At 63.2% G+C, this 21,681-nt stretch overlaps 1 protein-coding gene across 3 annotated transcripts in view; it reads left to right on the top strand.

The window, feature by feature from the left end:
* MMEL1 (membrane metalloendopeptidase like 1) overlaps positions 1-21,681 on the top strand; it is a 31,823-nt gene that overhangs the window by 9,164 nt on the left and 978 nt on the right. For 2 of the 3 annotated variants that reach the window (XM_042951379.1, XM_042951377.1), the window contains 20 exons: positions 5,844-5,921; positions 6,562-6,621; positions 7,540-7,701; positions 7,927-8,007; positions 9,084-9,179; positions 9,576-9,694; positions 10,244-10,309; positions 11,563-11,697; positions 11,779-11,868; positions 15,309-15,445; positions 15,803-15,896; positions 17,132-17,260; positions 17,726-17,824; positions 18,283-18,366; positions 18,744-18,847; positions 19,095-19,153; positions 19,618-19,737; positions 20,593-20,726; positions 20,841-20,906; positions 21,539-21,634. In XM_042951379.1, coding sequence (XP_042807313.1) covers positions 5,844-5,921; positions 6,562-6,621; positions 7,540-7,701; positions 7,927-8,007; positions 9,084-9,179; positions 9,576-9,694; positions 10,244-10,309; positions 11,563-11,697; positions 11,779-11,868; positions 15,309-15,445; positions 15,803-15,896; positions 17,132-17,260; positions 17,726-17,824; positions 18,283-18,366; positions 18,744-18,847; positions 19,095-19,153; positions 19,618-19,737; positions 20,593-20,726; positions 20,841-20,906; positions 21,539-21,634 — 2,009 coding nt within the window. The remainder of the gene's footprint in view (positions 1-5,843; positions 5,922-6,561; positions 6,622-7,539; positions 7,702-7,926; positions 8,008-9,083; positions 9,180-9,575; positions 9,695-10,243; positions 10,310-11,562; positions 11,698-11,778; positions 11,869-15,308; positions 15,446-15,802; positions 15,897-17,131; positions 17,261-17,725; positions 17,825-18,282; positions 18,367-18,743; positions 18,848-19,094; positions 19,154-19,617; positions 19,738-20,592; positions 20,727-20,840; positions 20,907-21,538; positions 21,635-21,681) is intronic. The other variant, XM_042951380.1, reaches the window with a different exon arrangement.

Genomic DNA, 21,681 nt, shown 5'->3' with positions numbered 1-21,681 from the left:
CGCCTCTTCTCAGGAGCTGGGCCCCAGCCTGATGACTTCATTCAACCTTTATCACCTCCTCGGGCAGGCCCACCGGGAGCCAGGACCTCGGCCTGTGAACTGGGGTGAAGCCACGTTCGGTCCACAATAGGCCTCAACCTCTGTACTGTGATGGACACTTGAGGCCCTTCTTGTGACCAAGCAAGTGTGGGGAGCGCCGCGGTAACAATTTTTCCGCGGAAGGGACGCCTGGGTGGCTCAGTCGGTTAAACATCTGACTCCCGGTTTTGGCTCAGGTCACGATCCCAGGGTTATAGGATCGAGCCCTGCGATGGGCTCCATGTTGAGCTTGGAGCCTGCTTGTGACTCTCTCTCTCTCTCTCTCTCTCTCTCAGTCTCTCTCTCCCTCCCCCCACCTTTGCCCATCCTTCAGTGGTAGTTTGATGAGACAAATCTGGACCCCGTTCTCCCTCGATGGCTTAAAGATTTAGTCTCGTGGTCTCCTGGCTTCTGTAGTCGCTGTGCAGAAATCTGGGCCCGTCTAACTGTGGTTCTTTGTCGGGTGAACGTTCTTTCCCTCCGAGCTGTGTTTCCTTTGTCTCTGGTATCTTCTCACTTTTACCATGAGGCATCTGGCTGCGAACACTTGTTTTGTTTACTCTGCTTTGGGTAGGTCGTGATTCCCGGATCTCCGCATCAATACCGTGTATTCGTTGTGGGAAGTCGTGCACGATCTTCCTGAACGCTGTGTCTCCCTCATGACCTCTCTTCCCCCGCTCTAAGACTCTGATTACGCGTGTCCTCAGTCCTCCTCGCTCTATCCTCCGAGTGTCTCTGGGAAGGTTCCGTCTCTGACTTTGTCCTGCCTCCTGGGTAAATTCTTTTGGACTATATTCCAACTCACTAACCCTCTCTTCACCTGTGTTAGATCTGCAGAAATTCTCCCCCAAATAGCCTGCAATAACTCGGAATACATACCCTTTAGGACGCTGCCTTCCCTCGGGTGTGAATTAAAATGTTGGCTGCATTTTGCAGAATGTTGATTCTCCAAAAATATATCTGAATATGCCTGTACCTGCAGTGCAGTAAAGATTCCGTGGAACCCCGGAATTTGTGACATGTTGTCACTTAGGTTTCAATTAGCAAAATAAACAGTGCAGCCCGGAGGAAAAAATCCAGAAATGTGATCTTGGCAACCACGTTCTTTCGTGTTTCTAGAATTTACGATTTATTCTTTCACGGACTGATTCTTTTTAAATGTTTCTTGCCCTTGTTTTTAGTGTTTTCTTTTACTTCTCCAAACATACTCGGATGCGTTTCTGCATCAGCCGGGTTATTGCTTCCTCACAAACTGCCCTGGTGCTCGGGGGTTAAAATAACGTTCGTCTGTTGGGACACGCACACAGGCGCAGAGCCATGGCCAAGTCGGCCCACCCAGGCTGGACTCTGTTCAGCCCCCCCTCCAGGGGGTCCTCGCACCCCCTACGAGGACCAGCAGGCGGGCCTGGCCAGAGTGGAGGAGGACGGCTTGAAGCCCCCAGGCCCCCTAGGGCCCGGGCTCAGGACCGGAGTAGGCATCCTTTCCACCACATTCTGTCGGCCCAAGCAAGCCACGGGGCCAGCCCACAGACGAGCGGGAGAAAACGTCCTCCGGCAACAGCATGGGGGCAGGGAGGAGTCGAGAGTGGGGCCCGTGATGCCCCAGACATTTGGGATCGGAGAATCCCAGAATACAAAATCCTTGGGGTTCACGGTTCTGCCATGTGCTGGTCACACCCGTGGAAGCTTCTCGCCGTGTTGGAGTGAATCCGTGCTCACACTGGCTTTACCTGTGGGGACCCTGTGTCTCTTGGGCCGAGAAGTTTCCGTCCAGAGAAGGCTTGTTGTTTGTTTCCATCAGGCACCTGGGGAGGCCACCTGCTTAAAACGCACGTCTCAGCTTGAGGTTTCCTTGGCCACACGGTCAAGCTCATACGCGCACCCGCCTGACGACCAGCCCGTGCTCGTTCTCCAGGGAGGAAGGCTGTTTTCCACCCTCTGAGATTCCTGTGGCCTTTTTTTCCAGAGAGAGAGAGACACAGGACGTGGTGACAGTGGTGACAGACAGAGAGAGGGAATATAAACCATCCAAATCGAGGCCAACCTGTGTTATTTTTTTTAATGTTTATTTTGTGAGGGCAAGAGAGTGGGGGAGGGGCAGAGAGAGAGGCAGGAGGAGGACGGAGGATCTGGAACAGGCTCTGCGCTCTCAGCACAGATGCGGGGCTCGAACTCACGAGCCGCGAGATCGTGACGTGAGCCGAGGTCAGACGCTTAACCGACCGAGCCACCCGGGCGCCCCGTTTGCCAATGACTGTTAAGTAGGTCTACACCGTCTCCAGGTTTCCTCTGTTCCTCCCTCGTGTCCTGTCCTGTCCCAGGATCCTACGGGATGCCACGGAGCGTCATTCATCAAATCTCCGTAGGCGACTCTCAGCTGTGATGGTTTGTCAGACTTCCCTTGTTTTTATGACCTGGACAGTTTTGAGGTGTCCTGGCCCCATATTTTGTAGAACGTCTCTCAGGCGGGACTCGTCACATGTTTTCCTCACGGTTGGATGTGTTTTGGAAAGGAAGGCCCGTAAACGAAGGGTGCGTACTTATAATGACTCGTCACTGTCGTTGACCGGGACCACGTGGCTCCAACATATAACGTTCGTCGGCTTTCTCCACCATAAAGCTACCTTTCCCGTCGCTTTCCATACTGTCCCCTTGGAAAGGAAGCCACCGTGGACAGCTCACGCCCAAGGGGCGGGGGGAGTTGGAATCCACATCTCTCCGGGCAGAGCACCTCCATAAACGATTTGGAGTTCTTCTGTATGGGGGGTTTTTCTATTCCCCCCATTTATGCATTTACTCGGTGATGTATTTACGTCGGCAGGGACTCATGGATGTGGATTTTATACTTTGGACTAGGGTCCAGCACTAGTTTATGGTGTTCAAATCGCCCCAGCTTTGACCTTGGGGGCTCTGCCGTGGCTTTGGTGCTCCTCTGACAATCCCCCGTCACTGTGGCTTTGGGACTCTGGAGGGGGAGGGGAGCACTTCCTTCCTTTCTAGCCTTGTGAGATGTTCCAGGCCCATCTTGTATGTTTTCTGCCCCCGTTAGAGAACCCAGCGTTTCTCCAAGGACCCCTGGCTCCCTTCACGGGGAGACAGCGTTAGAAGCCAGGCTCGGGTTCCTAGATGTGAGCATGGCTGGCGGGTCATTGCTTCCGGCCGCTGTCAGCCGAGGGCGTGCTCAGCCCCGTGTGTGCACCGTCTGTGTCTATGTCGGGCTAAATACGAGCTTCCTTCCAGCCCCCTGCCCTTGCCGACCTGTCCTCCCCCTGCAGCGGTGAGGAGTCTGGACTCCTGCCCTCCCCTGCTTACTTAATCCCAATCGTGGTCTCAGAACTGCCAACCTGCATTCCCGTGGGGATCAATTTCACCGACTACACCGCCGCGCTGACGGTCAGCTCCTTTTGCTTTTTTTGGTTTATTTTTGAGAGAGAGAGAGAGAGAGAGAGAGAGACAAAGCACAAGCTAGGGAGGAGCAGAGAGAGAGGGAGACGCAGAATCCGAAGCAGGCTCCAGGCTCCGAGCTGTCGGCACAGAGCCCGACACGGGGCTCCACCCCCACGAACTGCGAGATCGTGACGTGAGCCGAAGTGGGACGCTTCACCGACTGAGCCACCCAGGCGCCCCTCGCTTATTTCTTTTCATTGTTTCATAATAATTCCACTATGTGGCTGTAATACGGTTTATTTCTTCGTGACTCTGTGGCAGGACACCATGGTTGCAGAACCACAAACAAAAACACCCTCCGCACCTGCTATAAAATTCGCAGGCCGGCTTCCGTGTGGACGTGGGCTTTCCAACCACCTGGGGAGACACGTAGGAGTGGAATTGCGGGGTCGCCTTGTAAGGCTGCGTTTGGCTCTGTAAGAAGTTGCCAAGCCGGCTTTCGAGGTGGCTGCCCCCCCGGGGGTTCTGCGGGCTCTCCTCTGCTCTGTTCTGTATGTTTTGGGTCTCTCCCCTGTGCGTTGGCCCCGGATAACTTCCCTTGACACAGATTCCTTCCAGTGCAGACTCAGCTTGTCGTGAAGCCCGCAAAACAGATTCTCCGCTTCGGTTCTTTCCGACCGTGTCCGTGTACCTGGGGATGCGCACCACGTATCTGTCTACACGTTTCCCATCTTTTGTACCAGATCCTTTAATCTCGTGATCCTAATCGCTGAAGACTCTGTCCGCTAACTCTGACAGCTGGTCCCCGGGGCCACTTCTTTGGACGCTGCTGGGTTTTTCTCGATGATGGGCCACGTTTGCCTGTATCTTCACGCACGGGGATTTCTCTCCGCTTTCCTGCCCCGCCCGTGCCCTCGGGGAGGCCCCAGAACAAGGACCTGGCCCGTGGGGGAGCGGCGTGGGACCCCGTCCCTCGCACCAGCCCCAATGCTGGTGGCCTTACTGGCTCCTCCAGCCCGAAGCCCCCTTTGTGCAAGACCACCTTCCTCACGCCGTGGCTCCCAAGGCGGTCATAGGTCCCTGTTGTCTAGGGAGGGCGCGTGCCTTTCTGGAATTTGGTTCTGCGGGTTTCCTGTCCGCAGCTCTCGGATGGGTGTTTACAGACTCCCGCGACTCCTTCTCCCGGCCGGGGAGGGAACCACAGTCGCTTTCAACTTTCTGCATCCTCATCAGAAGCAAAAATCCCTTCTCCTCCTCGTCATGTCTCTGGCCGGAGCTCAGACGGCCTTGTCCACTGTCACTGAGTGTCACTGAGGGCGTGGCCCTTTGGGGTCCAAGGTCCAGCTCTTGTCCCAAGGGTCTGGGTTAACGACCCTGACAAACCCCCTGGGGCGGCCATGCCTTCGTGCCCTCTCGCCACTGCATTTTTGCTTCTGATTAGCATCGCTGTCCTGTCCCCACGGGCCGGGGCTCCCTGAGGCAGGGCCCGTGCCGGACTCGTCTCTGAATGCTCAGGGCCCGGCACCGGGGCAGGCTTGTCACAGTCGGCAAAGGTTGGACTCGTGGGTGCACAAAAGGTGGGCACAAAGAGCGGCAGCCACAGGTGGGGGGAGAAACGCCCCCAACCCCACACTTCATAAGCGGGTCTTCCCATGGCCAGGGCCCCAGGGAGCACCCAACACTCCGGGAGCTTTCTGCACCCTCTGCGGCCTCTGACCTGCGTGAGGTCCCTCTTTCCCACCAGGTCTCCGTGCGCCTCCATAGTGGGGACACTCGGCCACAAGCCAGCTCTGTAGGGGGCCAGGCCCAGCAGGCCTTCTCCCTGCACCTCGCCCCTCCCCCACCCCCTTCCGGGCAGGGTCCCCACCCTCCCGGAAGCTCCCCATGCTGACCAGGTGATGCCCCTGCCCTGTGTAGCGGATGGATGCAGGGAAGGTGGCCAGTGAGTCAGACAGTGAAAGTGGCCTCCCGTCCCCCTACACAAGCCTATTGTTCCTGCCTCGGTTGGACCCCAGGAGCTGCCCACCTTGCGTGGGTGCGGCCCATGACCTTGAGATCGAAGAGGAAGGTCAAAGGGGATTTCCCTGAGGGGAAGGAATGCGGACTTCCGACTCAGGAGCCCTCTGGACCCCGGCAGATGGGGGTGGGTCTGGAGAGTGGGGGTGGGCAAGCCAGGGGAGCACCCTCGCCCTCCCCCTCCCCTCCGAGGTAAGTTCCGCTGGGCTCCCTGGTGACCCGGCCTGGCTGTGGGGAGGCAGGCAGCCCCCCGGAGAGCCCTAGACCCCAGCGCTGCAGGGAAATGGCAAGGCTGCCCCCAGCAAGCCCCGAGGGGCCCCGGCAGGGGGAGGCAGGGGGCTGAGTGCTGTGTTTCTCCCCAGGGAAGCAGCCGCCGTCCTTTCCTAGCTGGCTGTGCTTCTCAGAGGACGAGAGGACCCTTGTAAAACGAAAACCCCGAGGTAGCTTTGCCTTCCCTTCCAAAACATGGCCCAAGCAGGTGGGCCGGAGACGGGGCCCCCGGTGGGTGGGGTGCAGCAGGGGCGCGGGGCCCCGCCCAGGGCCCCCAGAGTCCCGCGGAAAGCCAGGGCAGCGGCAGGGACACAGCACCTGCTACACGCAGGGTGTTCCCTGCTCCCCGGCTTGGGGCGCCGTCCCTCAGACCAGGCAGGTGCACACCTATACGACCAGCTGGGGCCCGGCAGGGGGGTCAGGGGGGCAGCAGTGTGCAGAGACCAGCAGCACGGGCACCCTGCCTGGAGGAGGTGACCCTGACAGGGGCGAGAGCCGGCTGGCAGAGAGGCAGGAAGGCAGAACCACCAGCTTCAGTCCTGGGGACCCGGGGGCCCTGGGGGGGTCAGTGGAGGCAGAGGGTGCGTCCGTGGAAGAGGCTCCCGGGTTACGGAAGCGTTCAAGCCGGCGTGGGGCTCGCCCTCACGGAAGCCCCAGCCCTGGGCCACCTGGGGAGGACCCCAGGTTGGACGGCCCCCGGGGGGCTGGGGGCGGTTTGAGGCCTGGCCCTGCCCACCCCAGCAGACGCACCTCACCTGTGCCCCGTCCCACTCTGCCTCCCCACTCGCTCACGCCGCGTCTTGCCCACAGCCATCCAACGGCCCCAGGTGATGGGTGAAATCTGCACCACCCCTGGCTGCGTGATAGCAGGTAAGCCCCTTCCCCACACCTCCCAGAGCCCTGCCCCGGGGCGCAGGGCCTCCCGAGGCCAAGGGGAGCCACCTCCAGACACAGCACTGCACGGGGGCCGGCGGGCAGTCCCTGGCCCCGCCTGCAGGCGGGGTGTCTGCAGTGGGTGAGGAAAGCGGGTCTGCTCAGAGGTCCCTGCACCCACAAGGCCCCCGTGACGCGGAGGAAGGTAGTTCGGGGACAGGGGCTCTTTCCTGCAGTTACAGAGAGAAAGGTCACATGAACATACAAGCTTCCTCCCACGAATTTGTCTAAAAATTAGGGACCATATGCTGCCATTCGCAGATCGAAAACAGTGAGAACGGTCTGAAGAAACATCAGGAAAAATCTCAGACCCGAGATTTTCCTGCCCATGCTGGGGTCGTGGACGAGCTTCCCTCGAGGCCCTCGCCAAGTGGGACAGAGGGTGAGGGAGGGTCCCAGGCTGGGGGTTCTGAGTGGGGAATCCAGCCGAGAGCCTTCGGCCGGGGACCCCCGACCAGTGACGCGGCACATTCTGGTGCTGGGGTGACACCGTCTCCTCTAACGGCACACAGACTCCCTGTGGCGGCCCAGAGCACCCTCACCCCCACCCCCGCTGCAGACACTCTGACGAGTGAGGGGGCTCCAGGGGCAGCAGACCGCCTCCTGGGAGCCGGGCAGTCCTGGCCGTTGCCCCAGCGCCGGACCGTGGGTGTCCTGGCAGAGGTCACGGGATCCCGGGTCATGTGGCTAATAAGTCGTAGCCCTAGAACTTGAATTCCTGCTTCTGACCTCGCCGAGGCTCAGAGAGGGTGACTCACGCTGCCGAGGGCACACAGCCACGATGGAATGTCGAACGGTCCGCGGCCACCCGCGACTGGGTCCCCCCTCTCCCTCCCCACCCCTGCGGCCGAGCAGCTGCCAGGATCCTCCGGAACATGGACCCGTCCGGGGAACCGTGTGACGACTTCTACCAGTACGCGTGCGGAGGCTGGCTGCAGCATCACGTGATCCCCGAGACCAACTCCCGGTACAGCGTCTTTGACGTCCTTCGAGACGAGCTGGAGATCATCCTCAAAGGTGAGAGCCGCCGTGACCTTGGGGGTGGAGCTGGGTAAGGCTGTACGTCTGCCCCACTCAAGGGTGGCCGTGGGGCCCGCAGAGAAGAAACCCCCTGGAATAAAGGCCCCGCAGGGGCAGAGGGGCCTCCTCTCACTAAAGAGGGACGGGTGACACCAGGACCTTTGACCTGGCTCTCCCGGCGGCCGCCTCAGGCCTCTGTCCAGCCCCCTCCTCTGCCCACAGGAGTGCTGGAGAATTCCACCGCCAAGGACAGGCCGGCTGTGCAGAAAGCCAAGATGCTGTACCGCTCCTGCATGAACGAGAGTGAGTGGGGGGTCCGGGACCCCACGGTCCCCGCAGCAGTGCCTGGCAGCTGGACGCCACTCAGGACTCGCGGCCACGGGGGCTGTGCCCCCACCTGGCCGCCGGGCCCAGGCTCCCCCGGGGGCAGGGACTTACTGCCAGCTGCCCGTGATCCTGTTTACACCCTGACCCCAGCCCGGGCCACACCGTCCGGGCAGAAGGACAATGCTGAGGGGCGCACCTGGAAGCCCCAGGGAAGGCGCACACGCGTGTGTGTCTGTGTCCGCGTGTGTGTCCGTCCATGTGTGTCCGCGAGTGTCCACACGTGTACCCGGGTACTGTTACGGGACTGCCCTGTGCTCGGGCTCCTAGGAATGGCTCCCCCACACCCCGCGCCCCTCTGGCCTGTCTCCCCTCGTGTCCCTGCCTGGGGGTCTGCGAGCCCAGCTTGGGGTGTCGGCTGCTCTGTGGGGAGCACCCCCCCCCCCCCCCCGCTTAGTACCGAGGGCTCATTGTTTTGTCCCCGCATCCGACCCCGGAGCAGCCAGAGGAAGCCGCCAGCTTCTGGCTCGTGCCTCCCGAAACCCCGGCCCCCATCTGGGCTCGCCCGGAACCTTCCCTCTTTCCACCATGAGGCTCCCCCATGCCCCTGCCTCCCTGTGAGTCTCCGCCAAACCGAGTGACCCGGCGCCCTGCCACCGGACCCTCACCTTCACCTTACGTGTGACCCCAGTTCCCCAGCTCCCTGCCGGGCCTCCGCTGCCCTGCGCAAGTTGTCCACGTCCAGTCCAGAGTGTTCGGCCGGCCACGGTGCTGGCGCCCCCCACCCGTGCAGCACCCCCGGGCCGCAGGGCCTCCCTCGGCCTGGCTCCCCCACCACCCGGTCGCCTGTCCCCCTCCCACGCCCCGTGTCCTGCCGGCGCGTCTGCTTCGGTCACCCCCCGGGGCCCCTCACACCTGCGTCCGTCTCTGCTCCTCCCGGGCCCGTCCCCGTCCCCGTGTGACGGGGGCCTGGCTTTGTGCCGGGCGTGCAGCGTCCCCACGGGCCTGTGTGAAGGTGGGTGTCGGGGAGGCGAGTGACCCTCCTTCCCTCGCAGGCGTGATAGAAAAACGAGACTCGCAGCCCCTGCTGAACATCTTGGATCTGATGGGCGGCTGGCCGGTGGCCATGGACAAGTGGAACGAGAGCGTAGGTAAGGCCGGGGCCTGCGGCAGCCTCGCTCAGCACGCAGGTGTCACCGCCCGGGGCTCCCCGGAGCCGAGCCCTCGCGGGCTCAGGCTGGCGAGTTCGCACCCGCTGCCAGTGGGCTCCCCAGCCCTGCAGAGGGCGACCCTTCCAGGCCCCCGGGGGCGCTCGCCTCCCGGACCCGGGGCGTGGGGGCGGGGCGCGGGCGCACCAGGTGCCCGGCCACCCCTGGCCCCGTTGTCCCGCAGCGGGTCCCCGGCGCCGGGGCCCGCAGGTGTGCTTGCCGCCACGATGTCCCCCGAGCTCTGGGGCTTGGGGGGCCGGGGCCCGCCGTCCGACGAGGGCCTGGCCTGGGACCCCCGGGAGCGCAGCCGGTCTGCAGCGCGAGGCGCTGACCCCCCAGGCCCCCAGTGGGAGCTGGAGCAGCAGCTGGCCCTGATGAACGCGCAGTTCAACAGGCGCGTCCTCATCGACCTGTTCGTCTGGAACGACGACCACAACTCCAGCCGGCACATCATCTACGTACGAGCCGCGCGGGGGGGCCGGGGTAGGCCGGGTCCCTGGCGCCTGGCTGGGGGCGCCCGCAGGGCCGTGGCCGGGGGGGGGGGGGGGGGGGGGGGGGGGCGGGTGAGCCCCGGGGGCGTTCCCAGGGCCCTGCCCTCGTCCACGTCCCGCCCGGGGCGCCGGCTGCCGGGGGACCGGGTCCCGGTCAGAGGAGCCGCCCGCGTGCCGTCTGTCCGGGCCTCGGGCTCCAGGGCAGGAAAACGGACCTCAGAAAGCCACCGCCGGCCACAGCGAGCCCGCGCCACGCAGGGAGGGCGAGGGCGCCGCGAGGCCCTGCACGTGGCCCGCACGTCACCTGGGTCACCTGGTCGGCGCACCCTGCAGCGCGTCCCCCGGGGCCCTCCGGCCGTCGCTCGCAGAGCAGCGCCGGGGCGCGTCCCCCTTCCGGGTGGAGCCCACGTTCCCGCTGGGCGCAGTTCGGGGGGAGTCGAGAGAGCTGCTGTCCTCCCCGGCCAGGCTGTGGGGACCCCGGCTCGTGGCCCAGGGTCACACCCTCTGTGTCTCCAGATAGACCAGCCCACCTTGGGCATGCCGTCCCGAGAATACTATTTCGACGAAGGCAACAACCACAAGGTGAGTCCGGCCGGCCCCGGCCCCTCAGGCACTTTGCTGCCCCCCCTCCCCGGCAGCTTTAGGGCCCCCCTGCGGCCGGCCTGCCCGTGGTCCCCTTGACCCCGCCCCCCACGGCTAGCCTTTGTGAACGCCTGCGGGGCGCTGACAGCTGCGGACAAGCTAACCACAGCCTTCGTCCTCATCGTCGAAGGGACCGTCCCTAAACACCACGTGCCACGTATGGGGACAGGCTCAGCTGAGCCGGTGGCCCCGAGGCCCACGCCCTTCACCCCCGTCTCACCGGTGAGGACTGCGGTCCACACTGCCGGTCTACCGCGTAGGGCCCGTCGAGATCTGAACTCAGGCCACCTGAGCGCGGGGCTCTCGTAACCCCTGGGTTCCTGGTCCAGGGAGGAGCGAGGCAAGGGGCAGACAGTGGCGAGCTGGGCCAGAGGGAAGAGCTGGGAGCCGGCTGCGGGAGGTGCAATTGTGAAATAGCCCTCGGCCAGAAAGCAGGATGGTGGGCCTCCTGGCGGAGGCGGGCTGTGAGCCGGGCCACGAAGGACGGTCCAGCCAGGGGCAGAGACGAGTGTGGCTGACAGAAGGAGCCACGGGTGGGCTAGCGGAGCGGAGACAGCCAGGCCAAGGGCGTCGACGGGCCTGACGCCGGAGGTGTGGCCTCTGCGGACCCTGCCTGGGAGGAAAGCCCCTCCCAGGATGAGGCGCAAAGAAGGCAGGTCCAGGAAGGGCATCGACCCTCCGGACCCAGTGCCTGACCCCCTGGCTGAGTCCAGCCTGGCTAAGGGCAGCCCGCCCTGGACCCTGGCATCTGACAGCCCTGGCCGACCCCGGGGCCTTTACCGGGCACCCGCTAGGCGCCCAGCACTTTGTAGGCAACCACGGAGACAGAACAGGTCTCTCCGTCCCGTGCAAGCCCAGGGACGTGGGGGATGGGGCGGAAGCGTAGCCCCGAGCCGTCGGGGCGTAACCTCAGCGTGTGGCTCCCCACGCAGGTCCGGGGCAGCAGGCCACTCACGCGGAGCCCGCGGCCGCTGCACCGGCCTGTCCGCGAGTGCGAGTGGCGGCTGCGGCCCGGCCCGGGAGGGCGCGGACGGTCTGGAGCGCCCCGTCCCGCCGCCCGCCGGCGAGGTTGGCCCCGGGAGCATCCCGGGGGCCCGCTTCGTGTCCTACGCCCACCCCCGCCCCCACAGAGAGCTCCGTGGGGGCCGCGGGGGCCGAGGCCGCCGGACCGAGTCCTGCCTCCCTCGGCCCAGGTGCGGGAAGCGTACCTGCAGTTCATGGTGTCGGTGGCCGCGATGCTGCGGGCGGACATGAACCTCCCCGAGAACGGCTACCTGGTGCGGGAGGACATGGCGCAGGTGCTGGAGCTCGAGACGCAGCTGGCAAACGTGAGGCCGCGGGGCGGGGGCGGGGGGCCGGGGTCCCGGCCGCCCCGCCCCCCGGTGTGACACCCCCGGCCCCCGGTGCAGGCCACGGCCCCGCAGGAGGAGAGGCATGACGTCACCACTCTGTACCACAGGATGGGCCTGGAGGAGCTCCAGAACAAGTTTGGCCTGAAGGCAAGTCCCCGCCCCCCCCCCCCCCCCCCCCCCCCGCCACGGGCCCCGGCCCCGCCCCCCGCCCGGCCCCGCCTCCGCGGGCCAAGCCGCAGAAACACGCCCACGCGCGCAGAGATCACCCAGATAGGGACACTCTCGCACTGGGACGGCAGGTGCAGGCGGGCCGTCCAGGCACGCAGGGCCACCCCATCTGTGAGGTGGATACCGCGAGGACCCCGCTTTCCTGAGCAGGAGACAAGCCGGGAGGGGTCCCGACTCACCAGAGCGACCCTCGCCCCGGGCACTGCGTCCCTGGGGCCTGTTCTGAGCCTCTGCATGACCCGGCCCCGCCCCGCCAGACCCTCAGGCCCGCCCTCCCTGCTGGCCAGGCCTGGCCGCAGGGGGCTGGGGAGGAGCAGCCCAGGCCAGACAGAGGGGAGCCGGGTTTTGCACCCCACCCAACCCCGAACTCAGGTGGCCGGGTACCCTGAGCCGCAGACTTGTCCGGAGCCTCCCCTCAGGAGGGACAGAAACGCAGTGATAGCCACGCCAGCCCTACAACCGAAGCCCGAGTCGGGGCAGAGGGCAGGGGTGGGACAGACACTCCAGCTCCTAACTCCTGACCAGAAAATGCGAGGGTCTGGAGCCAGAGAACAAAGCAGGAGAACTCCAGAGACTCCTGCCCAGGGTTCATGGCACTTGGTGTTCCGGAAGGCTCTATGGCCCCTGGAGCCTGCCCTCTTCCTTGGCACCTGCTCCCAGTGGTGATCTGCTTCGACCCGCCCCTCAACACAACCCAACAGCTGCCCCCCCCACCCCCGCCACAGCGGGCACTGTGGGGGACGAGGCCCCCCTCTGGCTCGGGCTCCAGCAGTGAGCCAAGCGGGCAACCCCCGCCTCGTGTCTACACTGCAGCCCAGGCGGGGAGGCCTGCGTGCAGAGAGCAGGGAGGCGGTGGGACAACGCGGCCAGGAAGGGCTGCGCCACGAAGCTGATGCAGGAGAGAAGTCTCGGGAAGAGGGACCGTCTGGGGCGTGTGGCCCAAAGGGGCAGCCAAGGGCCAGGTCCTGAGGCAGGGGCTGCAGGGTGACCGGAGGTCAGAGGAGGCACCGGCGGTGAAGGGGTGGACGATGCCAGGCCTCCAGGGCACGTGAGAGGGCCTGGGGCACAGACTTGACTCACACTGAGGACCAGGCGGTGAACGCTGGCAGGTGGAGACGCTAGCCGACGTGGCGAGAGGGGTGGTTTCTGATCCGGTTGGAAGATAGAGCCAGAGGATCTGCAAAAAGAGGAGAGAGAGAAGAGAACGCCCACGGCCTGCAGGCGCCGTGCCGTGGAGATGGCGAAGAAGCTTGGGGGAACGTCCTAGAAGCCAGGCGTTGGGCTGTCCGCTGTAGAACGCGTTTATAACGCTTAGACTTGGCTCCGAGTGTGCACGTCCACACGGCCCGTCCCCAAGGCCCCCACCCCGACTTCTCCCTCCACAAGACGGGCCGTCGGACCCGGACAGTTCACTCACCTGCACTGGGTTGTCTTGTCCTACGTTTTGTGGGTGAGACAACATCTCACCGTCGCCACACCCCATCTCCCCGGGCCAGCCGTGCTGACGGCCGCACAGTCAAGTTTGAGAACACAGCAGTTTGCGCCCCCGCTGCACTCTTTTTTTTATTTTTATTTTTATTTTTTACATTTTATTTATTTTTGATAGAGCGAGACAGAGCACAAGTGGGGGAGGGGCAGAGAGAGACGGAGACACAGAATCCGAAGCAGGCTCCGGGCTCCGAGCCATCAGCACAGAGCCCGATGCGGGTTTCGAACCCACGAGCTGTGAGATCACGACCTGAGCTGAAGTCGGACGCTCAACCGACTGAGCCACCCGGGCGCCCCAAGCCCTTCGGTTTCTGACACTGGCACGAAAGGTCTTCCTGTGTGATGTATCTTCGGATTCTTTGTTGCTCCTGTGCAGAGGCTCCTACCTCAGACATGGCCGTTTTACTCTGCGCACACGCTCGTTCCAATACCCTACGTATCTGCAGTTCCTTTCAGGTTTTATGCACGTGAAATCATGTCCTTTGTGAACGATAAGTTTTATTTCTTCCCTTTCAAACCCTTACTGATTTTCTGTCATTTACTTGTCTGGTTGAGCTGGCAGGGACACTCAGTCACGCTAGTAGACGTCCTGTTTCCTCCCTCAGTTTTGACGTTTGCTGTGGGCGGTTTTGTTTTCTGGGTTGCTGCTGCTGTATGTAGGTTCCCCTCACCAGACTGTTGGATTTACCTTCTAGCTCTAGTCCGCTAGGACTTCTTGTCATGAACAGACGGCAAAGTTCATTAAACGCCTTTCTTCCTGCATCCATTGAAATTACGAGGTGATCGGGGCGCCTGGGTGGCTTAGTCGGTCAAGCGTCCGACTTCAGCTCAGGTCGCGATCTCACGGTTCGTGGGTTCAGGCCCCGCGTCGGGCTCTGTGCTGACAGCTCGGAGCCTGGATCCTGCTTCGGATTCTGTGTCTCCCTCTCTCTCTGCCCCTCCCCTGACTTCGGCTGAGGTCTTGATCTCACAGTTCATGGGTTCAAGCCCCATGTCCGGCTCTGGGCTGACAGCTCGGAGCCTGGAGCCTGCTTCGGATTCTGTGTCTCCTTCTCTCTCTGTTCCTCCCCCACTCATGCTCTGTCTCTCTCTCTCTCAAAAATAAACATTAAAAAAAATTTCTTAATAAAAAAAAAGAAATGAGGATGTGATTATCCTGCTTTATCTAGTTATCACCGTGAATTACTTGATTCGATTTTCAAATTTTACACACCAAACTTGAATTCTTGAATAAATCAAATTTGGCTGTGATGTATTATCCATATTATGTAGGTGTGGATAAATCCTAATTGCTAATATTTTCCATAGGATTTTTTTTTGTCTATGATCATAAACGACACTAGCCTGTTACCTTCTTTCCTTGTAATATCCTTATTTGGGGATTCAAGTTTTTCTTGACCTCATAAATCAGATTGAGAAGACTTTTCTCTTCCTCTCTCCTCTGGAAAGTTGAGTAGGACTGGCAGTATGTCTTCCACAAATGTCAGATAGCATCCACTGGAAAAGGCAGATGGTTCTAGAAATTTCCATGTGGGAATATTTCAAATGAAAGATCAATTTATTACCTATAAGACTATATTTCTACTATTCTTATATTTACTAGATATATATTCTATAGATCGTATCGCTAAACTCTTTTCAGGAATTTTTCCATCACACTCAAGTTTTCAAATACGTTGGCATGATCTCTTTCCACAGTCTGTAGGCTCTGTGGTGATGTCACCCACCCTCACCCTGACTCTGATCATCTGTGCCTTCCCTCTGATTCCCCAAATATTCTCTGGTGGGGGCTGGGTTTCTTGGATGCCCACAAGCCGTGTCTACCTACCTCTCTGTTCTCTCCCTCTTTCTCCACACGCCCGCCTTCCCAGGGGTTTAACTGGACCCTCTTCATACAATCTGTGCTGTCCTCTGTCAAAATCAAACTGCTGCCAGATGAGGAAGTAGTGGTGTATGGCATCCCCTACCTCCGGAACCTTGAAGACATCATCGATGTCTACTCAGCCAGGTGAGGCCCCGGGAAGGTCCCCAGAGGCCTCGGCATCTCGGCCTCTGGCCCCACCCCCACCCCCTCCACGTCTCCTCATGGGAGAGTACCCCAGGGAGCATCTTCTCTGGGCAGATAAATATTAGTGGCCGATAGAACCTTAGTGAGAGATGCGAACCCTCCCTGGGACTTTTCGGGCATCTAGGAACAGACAGGCTGTATCTGGAGGTTGTCCCAGAGGCTTTCTCCACCACCCTGCTTGGGGCGAGCGCCTGTTCGTCACAGAAGCCGTTGACTAAGGGCCCACAAGCCCAATCCCCACTCTGGACAAACTCCACGCGCCTGTCATATGCCCCGCCCTCTGCCTCCTGCCCACAGGACCATGCAGAACTACTTGGCCTGGCGCCTGGTGCTGGACCGCATTAGTAGCCTGAGCCAGCGATTCAAGGATGCGCGAGCTAACTACCGTAAGGTGAGTGGGGCCCCACGCAGGTGGCTCCTACCCCTGGCCTGTCATTTGTTCACTTAGTTCATGGTGCGGGGCACCTGCTCTGGGCCAAACGCCAAGGTCCACACCGGGGGCAGAGCCATGCAAGAGGCTGACAACGCCTGCCCTCTTGGGACAGTCACCAAACCGGAGAGCCGCTCTTTCAAAAGCAACAAGTAGGACGTGACAGGAAGGTATGGGACAGAGATGGCCTTTCTGGGAGGGTGACACTGGAGACCTCCAGGCAAGAATGACCCAGACACGAAGAGGCTGGGGGCAGATTCCCAAGGCAGGACACCCCCAGGCCACGTGGTGGGAAGGAAGGAGACGGGGTCAGGGAGACAGGTGGGGGCCCGCAAGCGTGGGACTGAGCCGAACGTGGATTCCACGTGCCTTGAAAGCCGCCAGGGTGTTCAGAGCGGGAGCCACAGCCTAGTGTCCTGCTTGTGTGGTCATTCTGGCTGCTGGGGGTGGGGGTGCGGGCAGGGCAGAGGCAGGGGACCCACTGGGAAGGCCTGTGGTCATGGTGGCTGTTCCAAGGCCTCGATCAGAGGGGGCGTGGGGTCAGAGTGCAGACACACGTTGTCCGGGCAGGGTGACGGGTTGGACCAGGGCCTCAGGAGCAGACGCAAGTGTGGACGACAGACAGTTGAGGTACGAGCAGGGGGCTGAAGGGCAGGGGAGTCAGGCGGACCCCCAGGTCCTTCGCTAGAGAAATGGGACGGACAGAAGCCCTCCAGCGCATCGGGAAAGTTGGGGCAAGTCGGGGCGTCTGCCTTGGCGGGTGGGGTGGAAACACTACTGGCCAAGCGTCTCCACTCCGGCGATGGAAAACCCACTGGGGGCCGGAGAGCCGGTGGCTTACGGCTGAGCTGGATGCGGCCCCCAGGGCCCCCAGAGTCAACACCAGCCTGTGCTTCGGTGGGGGGGCTGGAGTCCAAGAGGTCAGAGTCGGGCTGGCCAGCCAGGCCAGGGCGGCGAGAACAGGGGGCAAGGTGGCACTTGGGACTGAGCAGGGTCCTACCCCCGCCCCGGGGCAGAGGCCAGACTTCCAGCCCGGGTGGGGAGCCCTCCCCTGAAAAGCGCACACGCTGTCCTGCCCGCGCCCACGGCCGGCGCTCCCAGGGGAGGTCAGAGTTCATCGGTGCCCCGCTCTGGCCGCTGGGCGCTCGGGCTGAGGACGGGGGCGGCAGTGCGTGAATGGGTGCTCTACGCGGCAGGCGCTCTATGGCACGACCGTGGAGGAGGTGCGCTGGCGAGAATGTGTCAGCTACGTCAACAGCAACATGGAGGGCGCCGTGGGCTCCCTCTACGTCAGGGAGGCCTTTCCCAGAGACGGCAAGGATGCGGTGGGTGCCCTGTGCTCAGTCTGTCTGCGGCCCCTCCCCACAGGGACGCTGCCCATGGTGGGTGGGGGCACGGGTCACAGCCCCACCCCACCCCCCACAGGGTGACTCCGGGCTCCCAGTGCCGGGACCCTGCTGGCCCCCCAGCAGCCCGTGTGTGCCCAGGGGGTACCGGGGAGCACATGTTTGCCTGGCGCCCCGTCACATGGGGAGGCCAGAGGCCCCACCCCCAACCCTACAGGCCTGTCTGGGAAAGGCCTACAGGCCATACAGGCTGTGAGTCCAGGGGCGGGCAGGCCCTAGGCTCACCCAGGAGAACGCCCAGCAGTCAGGACCCCTGTCCCGGAAGGGGGGGGGGGCATTCCACACCCCCAGCCCCAACATCACGGCAGGGACGAGGCTTTGGAACGGGCCCCTGCAGAGACCCCAATGCTGGACACACAGGACAAGAGCCATGTGTCCTCCCAGGTCAGAGAGCTCATTGACAAGGTGCGGGCGGTGTTCGTGGAGACCCTGGATGAGCTGGGCTGGATGGACGAGGCATCCAAGAAGAAGGCCCAGGAGAAGGTGCGCAGGTGGCTGGGGCCCCACGGTCAGGGCATCCTGCCTGGAGAGGGCAGCCCCAGCACGGGGACACGGGGCGACCGTCATTGCACCCGCTTCAGAGATGAAGACACCGGGTCTGGGTGTGGCTTGCTCAGAGGCGGAACTAGAAGCCAAGTGTGGGAGACCCTCCCGGCACCCTTGCGAATGAGTGGGGGTAGCCTCGGAGCAAGCCCCCTCTGGGCCAGGATGTCAAGCGGAAACCGTCCCACTGCACCCGGCCCTCGCCCCATCTGACCCCTGGCTGGCTGTCGGGCTGAGCCGGTCCTCACCTGTCCCCATTAAACCTCCCCATGGCTTGCAAGGGGGGGGGGGGGGGGGGTCGAGTCCCTCAGCCCCTGAGCCACGCGGCAATGAGCGAGGGGCAGAGCTGGGGTTCCCACGGTGGGGCAGTCACCGACGGGCCCCAATGTCGTCCCTAGGCCATGAGCATCCGGGAGCAGATCGGGTACCCAGACTACATCCTGGAGGAGAGGAACAAGCACCTGGATGAGGAGTATTCCAACGTGCGCCCCACCCCCGGCCAAGAGGGCCCCGAGAACTTCACCTGCCCCCTCACCCCCGACCCGATCCGCCCCTGAACCAGCCCTGTGAACCACAAGCCTTCAATTTCCTGGCAGGTGGTGCCGTCTCGGCCATCTCGCTGGGTGGGCAGCTCTCCAGAGATCCCCCTGTTACAGATGGGGAAACTGAGGTCGGGAGGGAGAAGGAATGTGCTCAGTGGCACGAAGGCCCAGAGCCAGCACCGGCCCCGCAACCCCACCACCCGCACCCACCGCCCGTCGGCCTCGCGCAGGACTGCCCAGCCAGTCCCAAGGCCGGTCCCCAGCCACTGCCGACCCCCCTGCCTGCGCACCCGGCAGTGACCACCCCTGTCCCGTAGCTGAACTTCTCGGAGGACCAGTACTTTGAAAATGGTCTTCAGAACCTCAAGGCTGGTGCCCAGCGGAGCCTCAAGAAGCTTCGGGAGAAAGTGGACCAGAACCTGTGAGTGGCGGCACGCGGGAACCAGCGGGCCGGGAAGGGCGGCCGGGGTCTGACCCGGAGCCCCGGGTTCAGGGAGGATTCAGATCTGTGGATTGCCCAGACCCGGCCCTGGCTGCGGGCAATGCTGGTCTCGTGGCACGGCCACTGTGATGGGGGCCCTAAGGGTGGGGGCTCTGCTCAGCCGGGAGGGGACCTGGAGGGAAGGGTCCAGGAGGCGGGCTCCAAGTGACCGGCCCGTCTATCACAGCTGGATCATCGGGGCGGCCGTGGTTAATGCATTCTACTCCCCAAACCGAAACCAGATAGGTACGTGTGACCCCTCCGTGACTGAGCCCAGCCCCTCCAGTGCCAGAGAAGAACCCTCCCCTCCCTCCTGGGGGGCACCTCCAGCCTCTTCTCGGGAGGAGAGAACCTCTCCCCACCTGTAGGGACTTCACCCCTCTCCCCACCTGCTGGGAAGTTCCTCACCTTTGTCTGAGTGGTAGGGCCGGGTTTAGAGACTGGGGAGCAGACCCCAGTCCCGAGGGCAGCAGAGAATGAGGTGGGGGCGGGAGAACTTGGGTCTGCCGCATACTGGCCCCGGCCTCTCACCTCCGGGCCCTGTATTCTCTGGTCTGTAACGTGGGGAGCGGGGGGGGGGGGGGGGGGGGTCACAACCCTGCCCCCCCCGGGCCGTGTGGTTTGATGCAGGAGCCCCAGGGGTGCCCGCCCGGGGCCTGGCCCATGGGAGGGTTGTTCACGGACATGTCTCCACCCCCGTCTCCGGGCAGTATTCCCCGCTGGGATCCTGCAGCCCCCCTTCTTCAGCAAGGAGCAGCCACAGGCCTTGAACTTCGGGGGCATTGGGATGGTGATCGGGCATGAGATCACTCACGGCTTTGACGACAACGGTAGGGAAGCTGCGTGGGGGGTGGTCAGAGCTACACGGCCTCCTCCCCTCTCCACTGAGCAGCAGTCCCGGGAGGGGACCAGGGGACAGGCGGCCTTGGAGCTGTCCATCCAACCCCTTCACGATTTAGGTGGGGACACTGACACCCAGGCAGAGAGGACTTGCTGGGTTCCCAGGGGAGCTATGGTGGCAGAGAGGTCTTGAATGGCAGGCTCGGCCCCCGTCCGGCACCCTTGCTCTGGGCAGAGACATGGAGAAGAGGGTGTGAGGGCTCGCGGGCCAGATCCTGACTCCACCTAACGGGCCGCTCTTCCCTGAGCCCGTGAACCGGCGATAGTGACACTACCCCGGGCACTTCTGAAGCTCCAGGTCCTGGCCTGGCGTCACCCCGGGGCAGCCAGCCTCCTCCAGCCCAGAGATGTGCTGACCCGACGTCCCCACCTCCCACCCCGGGGTGCGGCCCCTGCCTGCTCTAGTGGCCTGTGACCACGCACGGGGGCCCCAGCTGGCTTTCCCACAGGGCTTGACCATCGGGACCTTCTGAGGGCAGCCTCGTGGCCCCCAGGACCACGTGCTCCCCTTACCTGGGGCTCACAGAGTTTGGACAATCGCGGCGAGGGGCATTAAACCACGGTGCCCCCGAGCCCCGAAACCCCAGGCTCTGACCTCGGGGGTGGGGTGGTAGGCCACCAGAGCCCCCTCCCGGGCCTCAGCAGCCCGATGACCTCGTGCCAACCCTTCAGGGGCCCGTCCCCTGCCCCCATGAGCTCTAGATACTGGGGCTTCTGGGAGGACGTGCCGGTGAGGCTGGCACTGGGCAGGCAGGGCCATGAGGGCAGCCGCCTCTGCCCGCCAGGCCGGAACTTCGACAAGAACGGCAACATGCTCGATTGGTGGACCAACTTCTCAGCACAGCACTTCCAGGAGCAGTCGGAGTGCATGGTCCACCAGTACGGAAAATACTCCTGGGACCTGGCCGACCACCAAAACGTGAGCAGGCCCTCAGCAGCGCCGCCACCGCCGGGGACCCGCTCCCCAGCCCTGGCCCCCGGGGGGGGGTGCAGGGGAGCCCGGCCGCCCTACCGTCCCGCGTCCTGTGTGCAGGTGAACGGGTTCAGCACCCTCGGGGAAAACATCGCTGACAACGGAGGAGTGCGGCAGGCATATAAGGTGGGTCCAAGCAGGGGCCCCTCAAGGGCGCAGGGGAACAGGTGCCTCGGCGAGGCAGAGACCGTGCCCTGCGCAGGCCGAGGCACCCCGGGAACCCTTCTGCGTCCGTCCCGGAAAGCAGCTGTGCCCTGGGGAAGCCAGCCTGGCTGCGGGTGAACGGGCACCTGGCTGTGCTGCCCACATTTTACCCTGACCTTACCTGAGCCTTCGAACCCCAGGGGAGCCACTGACTCTCCCCCGGTAAGATAGTGGCACTCACCACGTCCCCGCCAGCCGTGGCATCGTCCCTGCACCTGCAGCCTGAGGCACCGGGCCTCGGAGCTCCTTCTAGGTGGGCGCTGCGTGGCAGCCTGGGCAGGGATCCTCCCCCCCACCACCCCCCCCCCCCCCCCCAGCCCCCCCACCCCGGCCCCAGGGCCGGGGCCCAGCCGCTGTGGCACGGAGATGAGCACCAGGCCGTCAGGGCGGGAGCGCCGTCCCCGGGGTGCTCGAAGGGCCGTCAGGTGCTGAGGCAGGGCCTCCGCCGGGAGCAGGGCCGTGGAGCCAGACCTCCATTCTGCCCGGACCCCAGGCCGGTGCTGACCCCAGGAGCAAGGACGGGCCCGGGCCCAGCACCTGTTTGGCGTCTGCAGGCTTACCTAAAGTGGAGGGCAGACGGTGGCAAGGACAAGCAGCTGCCAGGACTGGAACTGACCTACGACCAGCTTTTCTTCATCAACTATGCCCAGGTAGGAGCCACCGTCCCCACCCTGCCTGCCGCCTCAGCAGCTGGGCA

Source organism: Panthera leo, chromosome C1 (assembly GCF_018350215.1).
Source record: "Panthera leo isolate Ple1 chromosome C1, P.leo_Ple1_pat1.1, whole genome shotgun sequence".
Classification (NCBI taxonomy): domain Eukaryota; kingdom Metazoa; phylum Chordata; class Mammalia; order Carnivora; family Felidae; genus Panthera; species Panthera leo.
The sequence above is the reverse complement of the archived record's forward strand: the minus strand, read 5'-3'. Positions and strand labels throughout refer to the sequence as shown.